At 34.5% G+C, this 10,785-nt stretch overlaps 1 protein-coding gene across 1 annotated transcript in view; it reads left to right on the top strand.

The window, feature by feature from the left end:
• The window catches only part of LOC111695781 (eyes absent homolog 2), a 17,135-nt gene extending 8,378 nt beyond the window's left edge, over positions 1-8,757 (top strand). The window contains exons 7-10 of the mRNA XM_023465220.1: positions 1,125-1,432; positions 4,015-4,181; positions 6,435-6,585; positions 7,668-8,757. Of these exons, the coding sequence (XP_023320988.1) occupies positions 1,125-1,432; positions 4,015-4,181; positions 6,435-6,585; positions 7,668-7,783 (742 nt within the window). The 3' untranslated portion in view covers positions 7,784-8,757. The remainder of the gene's footprint in view (positions 1-1,124; positions 1,433-4,014; positions 4,182-6,434; positions 6,586-7,667) is intronic.
• Positions 8,758-10,785: the final 2,028 nt, after the last annotated feature.

The following is a 10,785-nucleotide window of genomic DNA, read 5'->3' as shown; positions in this document are numbered from 1 at the left end:
CTTGGAGATCTATCTAAATTCTACCTTATATATCTATCTAAACTCTACCCTGGATATCTATCTAAACTCTACCCTAGAGATCTATCTAAACTCTACCCTGGAGATCTATCTAAACTCTACCTTATATATCTATCTAAACTCTACCCTGGAGATCTATCTAAACCCTAACCCTGAAGATACAACCTGATATTTCAAGTCTATGCTGCAAATCTTATCTTTTAATCCATGTACTGGAATTCCACAGGGTGAAGAATAAAATACGGGTTTCGGTATAGTTTATTTATTTATTTATTTCGTGAACGTACACAATTTAAATAATTGGTACAAATTAAAACACGCAAAAAATTGTGTAAGAGTATATATCAAAAATAAATACAAATACAAGAAACAAAATCATTCTATAATTAGGTCGTGCATATAAAATTTATAATATCGTCAAGCTCAGCATGGTCAATTCCATTGATAACAATCTTATTGTAATTTTTTTGCAGAAATAAGTTCATCAAATGTCATTCAATTTTTTACAATACGTTTTTTGATAGTATTCAAATCTTTGTTGCATTTGTCTACAATATTTCTCAGAGTTTTTTCAGTTACTGACCTTTGATCAAATTTTAAAAGATTTATCAAAAGTCTGATTCAAATTTTTGATGAGTTTTCTAATGAAGAAATGAATGAAGCAAATCTACTGCAAAGCATTGTCATCAAATAAGATGACTGTGACAATGGTTCGATAAAATATCTATGACAAGTGTTTGGTAATTTAAACACAATTCTAACTGCAGTGTTCCAAGACGAATAAATTCTGAACACATAATTCGAAACTAAATTCTATAAATTGGATTCATAAATACTCGTTGCATAAAGGTTATATAATTTTATCAAAACTGTTGAATCTGCAAAGTAAAATTCTTGATTGAGGGAATGAATTTTATAAACTATTATGAACTTTGTGATTAGTAGTCGTAACTTTAAGCAAATTTAATATTTTATGGTGGCATGTGCAATTCACAACGATATTTTTAAAGCTTTACATGATCAAAAATGAATGATATTTTTATGTTTTTAACTTTGAAAATTGAGTATTTTCATACATAACCCTTACTTACCAATGCTTTGTTTAGGTATTTAAAGGACGGAACCCATCTGCACAGTCTGGGACAGAAGATGGAAGATTTAATATTCAACGTTGCGGACACAAACTTCTTCTTCAACGACCTGGAGGAGTGCGACCAGGTCCACATCGACGACGTGAGCAGCGACGACAATGGTCAGGATCTGTCGAGTTATAACTTCCTGACCGACGGGTTCAGGTCGACCACTGCGACGACAGAGGTGTATCTGGCGACGAACGGGATGAGGGGCGGAGTCGACTGGATGAGAAAGTTGGCGTTCAGATTTAGAAAAATAAAAGAAAATTACAATACATACAGTAAGTTATTTTCCTAAATAACCACGTAATAGTCACCCCATCCCCTCCCTATTTGGCTGGAATGCCTGTGTTTGACAAGGTTATGATGAGAGCTTGAAATTCCAGGGTTATTCAACATTTTGATTGCTCAGACATCCATGAGAAGAACAAATTGTCCAAATTCCAGGGTCTGAGCAATAACACATGTGGTACAGGCCGGCAATTAGGCATAGATAGAGATTAGATAGAAAACTGGAACTCATTTGCTAAATCTATATTTCTTCGTGAATTACTATACAAGTTTCAATGAACGTCATGGATCATGATTATTATTATGAGGCATTTCTCGGAGAGTATTTAAATAGCTTATTTATTAATTTTTCAAAGAAAGAAATAAGTTTGATAGCTACGCTTGTGTCCCTGTGTGACATTCAGAGCCGATGAGATTGTTCTCAGTGGTTTGGCATTGATTTGTTAAGAGCTTGTTTGATAGCTACGCTTGTGTCCGTAATGACATTCAGAGCTGATAAGATTGTGTTCATTGGTTTGGCATAGATCGCTTAAAGGGAGTGACCGGCTATGAAGGTAGTTGAACTGAGTATGCGGTGTTGTGGAAAGCTTCTTTCGGATTCATTTAAGACATATTAAACGTTTTAAAGATCTGTAAATCCTGAGTTTGAGAGCAAATTCGATGTTCACTTTGGGGGTGGATACGTTTTCAGAATTAGTTTTTTTTAAATCATTAAATAACGTCGACATAAAATGTAAAGAAGTCATGTATAGAATCATATTGAGAAAGTAAAAATTAATCTTTTCATCAAAAATAAGTAATCTTGTTCAATTATTACTTTCTATTATCTCATTATTCTGGTTCCTCATTATTCACAAAAATTTTCGCAGATTTTCTAGAATTATTATTGAAAAGACGACATTTGAAGAATTTGAAGAAATCTCCATATAAATTCAAAGAAAATTAGAAATTCAATATAATAATGAAAACGAAATAATCGATTTGAGCGTTGATTTATTGACAAATTTCTTTTGAGAAATATGTTCCTAACCATCTAATTAGACTACTGTATAATTTTTACTTTATTTGTCGTTGTCGTTATTTAATAGTTAAAAAAAACTAATTCTGAAAACGTATCCACACCCAAAGTTGGACTTTTGAACGTCGAATTTGCGCTTAAACTAAGAATTTACAGATCTTTAAAAAGTTTAATATGTCTCAAATGAATCCGAAAGAAGCTTTCCACAACACTGCATACTCAGTTCACCTATCTTACATAGCCGGTCACTCCCTTTAAGAGCTTGTTTGATAGCTACGCTTGTGTCCCTGTGTGACATTCAGAGCCAATAAGATCATGTCCATTGGTTTGACATTGTTCACTAAAGAGTTTGTGTCCTGGTTGACATTTATAGCTGATGGGTTGTACCTGGATTGATACAGTTCTGGACAAGTTTTTAGAGTACTACAATTTTAGATAAATAGGAAATACTAAGGTAAAATTCAAAAAAAATGGTTCTAAGCGCAAAGAAAATTTCTAACTAATTTTTTTTGTGGGAAAACACCTCTGAAGATGAGGGCAAGCTCATTTTTAACCAACTACACTTGAATTTAACCTTTGCCCATTAATCCGAGGGGGAGGGGGGGGGCCAGAGGACTACTTCCTCCCCCCCCCTGAGTACGCGCCTGTTTAGATAAACTATATCGACTCAAACTAAAATTCTTTGTATTGGCATATCTATTAAATCTGTAGAGGTTTCGTGATTATTTAAATGGTATTTTGTACATTCTCATGGACTAAGATTGATTGATTTGATTCATTGTTTACTTTAATATTTTATTTGATAACTAGTAAATCAATAAAATTTTTGACTTAGACTAGGCTTAGAACTTTTTTGTTGGATTGGATACTCATTATCCCTGATTGTTTGATCTCGATATCCACTGTGGTACTTTTAATTTGAGGACCAATGCGGATCCTTTTCATTTTAGTTTCATTTTAGTTTCAATTTAATTTCATTTTGGTTTCATTTTAGTTTTATTTTAGTTTCATTTTAGTTTCATTTTAGTTTAATTTTAGTTTCATTTTGGTTTCATTTTGGTTTCATTTTGGTTTCATTTTAGTTTCATTTTAGTTTCATTTTAGTTTCATTTTAGTTTCATTTTGGTTTCATTTTAGTTTCATTTAAGCTTCATTTAAGTTTCATTTAAGTTTCATTTTAGTTTCATTTTAGTTTCATTTTGGTTTCATTTTAGTTTCATTTTAGTTTCATTAAGATTAAGATATTTGTAAGCATTGATTTCCACTGCAGGATCCAAAGTTTGCAAGTTCTCACACAAAAGTCTATCAGGATTTGCCAATTATTACTTTTTTACTGAAGCTAGCACCAAGTGCATTATTATTCAAAATGATGTCAGTGGATACAAAATATGGAAGTGATCTAGTGAGACAAAATCAAAAACCAAGGCGTTGCGACACTTCAAAGTCGACCCAGTTTTAAAAACTAATGCAACTTTTCATAACGGTCTGGATCGCTGTGATTATTTATTATTTGTTATTATTATAGATACTTGAATAACTATATTTTCTGTCTAGGAGGAAATGTTGGTGGTTTGCTTGGAGCTGGAAAAAGAGAGGAATGGCTGAGTTTAAGATCTGATATTGAGAACAACACAGATCAATGGTTGAACCTGGCGGTCAAATCATTAAACGTGATTCAATCCCGTCCTGACTGTGTTAATATTATAGTCACACAAACACAGGTACAATCCTTCACTTTCCTCAACATATAGGGAGTAGGGACTTGAGCGTAATTTCAAGTTTTCCCTCCATGGAAAGATGGAAATGCCAGATTTACAACGGTACCCTTGAGAGAGTTTTGTCTGATCAAGTATGAATTAGTTCTCAAGAGGCCGAATTTAAATAATTTGAGCGGCGGCTTAGATTTAAACCGCGGCTAAAATATGGTTGGTTCCACTTAAAATTGTATTAAGTTTTTCAAGATTTAAGCCGACGCTCAATTGAAACCGGTTTTTGGATGATTTGAGACGCGGCTTAAATTCATTAAATTCGGACAAAGGTTTATTTTTAATTGCTGTTTCTCTGCGAAAATGAAAATAAACATTGAGAACTAATTCATACTTGATGTTTATAAGTAGAAGTAATGAAGAAACTCACAGAAAAAAAACACTTTTCGTGTTGACGGTTTCTTCCACATTTTTGAGCAGATAAAGGTTTCAAGCAGTGCTTTGGATCCATTCTCCGCACTGGAAAAAATGGATTCGGATCCAAATCCGGATCCGGGTTATTTCTAAAAAATTTACAGTTTTTTTTTAAAACTTGATCAAATCAGGAAATTTTTATAATCTCTCTTTTTTAATAGTTAAAATTTTGGGTTTGAATGTAAATTTTTTTTGTTGCAGTTTTTGGTTGATATTTTGCCCATTGGATCCGGATCTGGATCCAGGAAGTCAAAATCTTGCGGATCCAACGGATCCGGATCCTAAGCACTGGTTTCAAGGGAACCGTCGCAAATCGGACATTCTAATTTTCGCATGGAGGGTCACTTGAAATTATGCTTACCATCCACTTGAACTTAAATTGCTTAACTGCACTTTGTATTTATTATGCTCAGCTTTGCTGTTTTTATTGCTTGAAATTACTTATCTTGCTCAACTTTACCGATTTGGGTCTAACTTTGATTTCTTTGTTTTCTTAAGCCTACTTTTTAAAATATACTGTTCATTGTTTTAATTAAACTTACATTGCTACATTTTACTTTATTTTTCCCTTGATCGACTCAAGCATTCTTTGCTAAACTTATACCTTCTCCGTCATATTCTCCTAACCATTCATATACCTTCTCCTTCCATTCTCTCCCAACCCTTCCTATACCTTCTCCTTCCATCCTCTCCTAACCCTTCATATACCTTCTCCTTTCATGCTCTTCTAACCCTTCATATACCTTCTCCTTTCATACTCTCCTTACCCTTCATATACCTTCTCTTCCCATGCTCTCCTAACCCTTCATATACCATCTACTTTCATCCTCTCCTAACCCTTCATATACCTTCTCCTTTCATCCTCTTCCTAACCCTTCATATACCTTCTCCTTTCATCCTCTTCTAACCCTTCTTATACTATCTCCTTTCATCCTCTCCTAACCCTTCCCATACCTTCTCCTTTCATCCTCTCCTAACCCTTCATATACTATCTCCTTTCATCCTCTCCTAACCCTTCCCATACCTTCTCCTTTCATCCTCTCCTAACCCTTCATATACCTTTTCCTTTCATCCTCTCCTAACCCTTCTTATACCATCTCCTTTCATGCTCTCCTAACTCTTCATATACCTTCTCCTTTCATCCTCTCTTACTACTTTAGTGACCACTCTGATAAAATCTTACTGCTTTACTTTCTGCTCTGATCAAATCTTACTGCTTTAGTCTCTGCTCTAATCAAATTAAACTGTTTTAGGGACTGCTCTAATCAAATAATCTGCTTTAGTCACTGTTCTAATCAAATATTCTGCTTTAGTCTCTGCTCTAATCAAATTTATCTGCTTTAGTGACTGCTCTGATCAAATTTTTCAGCTTCTTTAGTGACCGCTCTGATCAAATCTTACTGATTTAGTTATAGTTTTGGATATCTGACATTTAGATTTTCAGCTCTGATCAAATCTTACCACTCTTTAGTTACTGCCCTGATCCTTAACACTCTAGTCACTGCCCTGATCCTTAACACTCTAGTCACTGCCCTGATCAGATCTTAATACTCTAGTCACTGCCCTGATCAGATCTTAATACTCTAGTCACTGCCCTGATCAGATCTTAATACTCTAGTCACTGCCCTGATCAGATCTTAATACTCTAGTCACTGCCCTGATCAGATCTTAATACTCTAGTCACTGCCCTGATCAAATATTAATTTTCTCGTCAAAGGCTTGATCAATCTGCTTTAGTCTATAGTTTCAGCAAAATCTTGATTGCTCCTGTTCCTTAATATAACATTATTTCAGCTAGTCGCTGCTCTGACAAAAATTCTGCTGTTCGGACTAGGATCTCTGTTTCCTGTTGAAAACGTTTACTCTGCGACCAAGATCGGAAAGGAAGCTTGCTTTGAAAGAATTATGTCAAAATTTGGAAGGAAATCTACCTATGTGGTCGTAGGTAGGATTAAATCCATTCATGTGGGCGTAGGTAGGATTTAAATCCATTCATGTGGTCGTAGGTAGAATTTAAATCCATTCATGTGGTCGGTAGGTAGAATTTAAATCCATTCACGTGGTCGTAGGTAGGATTTAAATCCATTCATGTGGTCATACAGGGTGTCCCGCATCATATTAGACCGAGAACGGGTCTAAATTACGATTTTCGGGACTAATTAGAAAATTTCATTAGAATGAATCGTTTTGAAAAATAACATAAGGCTTATATAAGCATTTTCTTGCGGAAAAGTATAAGTTTTTCGAGTATTAAGGGTTTATTTTGGTGTTAAAGATTGGAGATAATCTAATATGATATGGGACGCTCTGTAGGTAGAATTTAAATCCCTTCATGTGGTCGTAGGTAGGATTTAAATCCATTCATGTGGTCGTAGGTAGAATTTAAATCCATTCATGTGGTCATAGGTAGAATTTAAATCCATTTGTAGGTAGAATTTAAATCCATTCATGTGGTCGTAGGTAGGATTTAAATCCATTCATGTGGTCATAGGTAGAATTTAAATCCATTCATGTGGTCTTAGGTAGGATTTAATTCCATTCATGTGTTCGTAGGTAGAATTTAAATCCATTCATGTGGTCGTAGGTAGAAATTAAATCCATTCATGTGGTCCACACAATTAAAAATAATTAAAGGACTGTTGGAGTAATTTCAAGAGACCCTCCATTTAGAGAGGAGCATGCCTGATTCACGACAGTACATTTAATTACCTTTATCTGATCAATGTTTAATTATAGTTTTCCTCCTTGCAGTTTTTCTCCTTAAAATCCGCAAGTCAGTTTTAGAGAGAACCCATATTTAAAAAAAATTTATAGTTTGAAAAACAATGAGTGCTCAATCATTCTTGATCAGAATAGCTTGAATAACTTGAATATTTACTATAGAGTCTAATTTGAAACCTTATTCTCCACTGGAAAATTGAAAGTAAACTAAGGCGTCTGTAAATGTCGTTATTCTCAAAAACATTATTTTTACAATTTCCCAAGCAAATATTGTAGTTAAAAAAATAATAAAAATGAATATTTTAGGGGATGGAAAGGATGAGGAGGGAGCAGCTAAAAATATGAATTTTCCGTTCTGGAGAATCAATTCACACAATGATCTGGTAGCATTCTACAACGCGCTGGATAGAGGATATCTTTAAACTGAACTCTGTCATGCAAGAATCATGAAGCCACACATACAGCATGCACTTAATCTTAAGCAGCATGGAGCATCTTAAGAAACATCATGCTTAAAGCAGCTTCACATTTTTTACAAGAAAATATGGACAAAGAACATTGAATCTCTTAAACTAATCCCTGAGTTTACACCCCACCACTGAACTTTTCTTAAAGTTTGTTCTCCAGCTCTGGACTAGTCTTTCCCACTCATGGTTTGTCTACAGCACTGGACTGAACCATACAGCTATCCTTACTCAGGGTTGGGTTACAGCACTGCAGACTAATCTGGGTAATGATGAAGCTGAAAGTCCTGTGTACAGAAACCAGTTCTCGTGCTCTCTTAGAAATACATCACTTTTCAAAATTCAAAATATGATTGTTCATTAAATTGACTCGACACTTTAAACCTTCACTACCCCCTGTCATACACAAAAATATATGATAAATATTTAAAACAATCTTAGCGTTCTTCGAACCCTGGTTAAAGTAAACACTAGAACATTACGTTGAAATGGTGAATGGTTGGTTAGTTAAATTAGCTGAACGCGGTTAAGTGCAATGCGCAGCATGCCGCGGGAGAGAATCGTGTGTTGAAAATGTTCCAAACTTGCCAAACCAAATCTTCAGGAACATCTCCCACATGGTCAAAATTAAGAACATGCTGTAAATTTAAACATCAACAATATGTATTTCTTTAAATTTTCAATATTATCATTGTTCTGACTTACGTACTGTAAGATTTATTATGTTAGCTCTATGTAAATTTAATGTACGATGTGTGCTGTAGTGTACATGTATGTTAACTGTACACTAAAGAAGGTACACAAGGTAATAGTAAAAATTGGTGAATGGTAGATTTATTCAAGTGTATGTATTACATGAATTCATGAATTACAGGCTTAAAAATGTGATTTATTCATCTCTATTGTTCATAATAAATAAAATTTTGTATTTAGTTATTTATTTGATTAAGTAAGACAGCTGCCCCACCCCCTTGGGCGGCCCTGCAAAATTGTTAAGTTTTTTTCTTAAGAATTTGAATAGAGAAATAAGAAATAACAAGAAGACGTTGGGTTGGGCACATTGTAATATTGTGGTGTCTCTCTGGCCTGAACATATTGTGGAATTTTTTATCATTCTTGACTTTAGTTAAAGGGGATGGTGGAGATGGCACATTTGATGTAGGAGGGGGGTGGGGGGGCTGCCTTCATTTTTGGTTCAAATCTTCCAATTTTTTCAAAATTGAGTTTTAATGACCTCTAATGACCTCCAAAAATGAAAATGATTTAACTATGGCTTTACGCATATGCTAGGAATCCAGGGAATACAGTAGCAGCAACAAACCAAGTGCTTGACCTTCTTATGACCTCATACGACCACGACCTCTAATGACCTAAATGACCTCCTAAAATGAAAATGTTTCAACTATGGCTTTATGCATATCAAACAAAAGCTAGGAATCCAGGGAATACAGTAGCAGCAACAAATCCAGTGCTTGACCTTCTTATGACCTCTTACGACCTCTAATTACCTAAATGACCTCCAAAAATGAAAATGTTTTAACTATGGCTTTGTGCATGTCAATTAAAAGCTAGGAACCCCAGGGAATACAGTAGCATCAACGAATCCAGTGTTTGACCTTCTAATGACCTCTTACGACCTCTAGTGACCTAAATGACCTCAAAAAATGAAAATGTTTTAACTATGGCTTTGTGCATGTCAATTAAAAGCTAGGAAGCCCATGAATACAGTAGCATCAACAAATCCAGTGTTTGACCTTCTAATGACAACTAACGACCTAATATGACCTCCAAAATAAAAATGCATTAACTATGGCTTTATGCATATCAAACGAAAGATTGGAACCCAGGAAACACCGTAGCAGCAATGAATCCAGTGTTTTATCATCTAATGACCTAAAATGACCTCCAAAAATAAAAATGTTTTAACTATGGCTTTAAGCATATCAAAAGAAAGCTAGGACCCAGGGAATACAGTAGCAGCAACGCATCCAGTGTTTGACTTTCTAACAACCTTAAATGACCTCCAAATTGAAAATGTTTTAACCATAGTATGTATTTCAAACGAAAGCTAGGAACTAGAGAACACAGTGGAGCAACAAATCTATTGTTTGAACTTCTAATAACCTACAACGACCTATAATAACCTCCATGAAAATATTTAATTATCGCTTTAGGCATGTCAAACAAATATTAGTAACCCCCAAAGAATCGAGTCGCAGCAACAAATCCAATGTTTGACTTTCTAATGACCTCTAACGACCTGTAATGAACTCCAAATTGAAAATGTTCTAAATAAGGATTTATATATATCAATCAAAAGCTAGTAACCTAGACAATACAGTAGTGGTGTCATCATTAATCTATTTGGATTGCCTTAATCACTATAACATGTATTTGAAACATGTGTAACTCGTGTTTTAATTATTGTGACAAAATTTGATATATTTATTTTAATGTTGCAAATTAAAGCATTTACTTTATTTGGGGGTTCTTAATCACATTTTTATTGATACAAAATTGTTTTTGTGTAAAACGTGTTACCCATTTTTGGAGGTCATTTAGGTCATTAGAGGTCATTAGAAGGTCAAACACTGGATTTGTTGCTGCTACTGTATTCCCTGGGTTCCTAGCTTTCGTTTGATATGCATTAAAGCCATAGTTCAAATATTTTCTATTTGTGGAGGTCATTAGAGGTCATTAGAGGTCATTAGAGATCATTAGAAGGTCAAACACTGGATGTTGCTGCTACTGTATTCCCTGGGGTTCCTAGCTTTTGTTTGATATGCATAAAGCCATAGTTCAAATATTTTCTATTTGTGGAGGTCATTAGAGGTCATTAGAGGTCATTAGAGATCATTAGAAGGTCAAACACTGGATTTTTTGCTGCTAATGAATCTGTATTCCTGGGGTTCCTAATTTTCGTTTGATATGAATAAAGCGTTAGTTAAAACATTTTCATT

Source organism: Eurytemora carolleeae, unplaced genomic scaffold, assembly GCF_000591075.1.
Source record: "Eurytemora carolleeae unplaced genomic scaffold, Eaff_2.0 scaffold76, whole genome shotgun sequence".
Lineage (NCBI taxonomy): Eukaryota > Metazoa > Arthropoda > Copepoda > Calanoida > Temoridae > Eurytemora > Eurytemora carolleeae.
The sequence above is the reverse complement of the archived record's forward strand: the minus strand, read 5'-3'. Positions and strand labels throughout refer to the sequence as shown.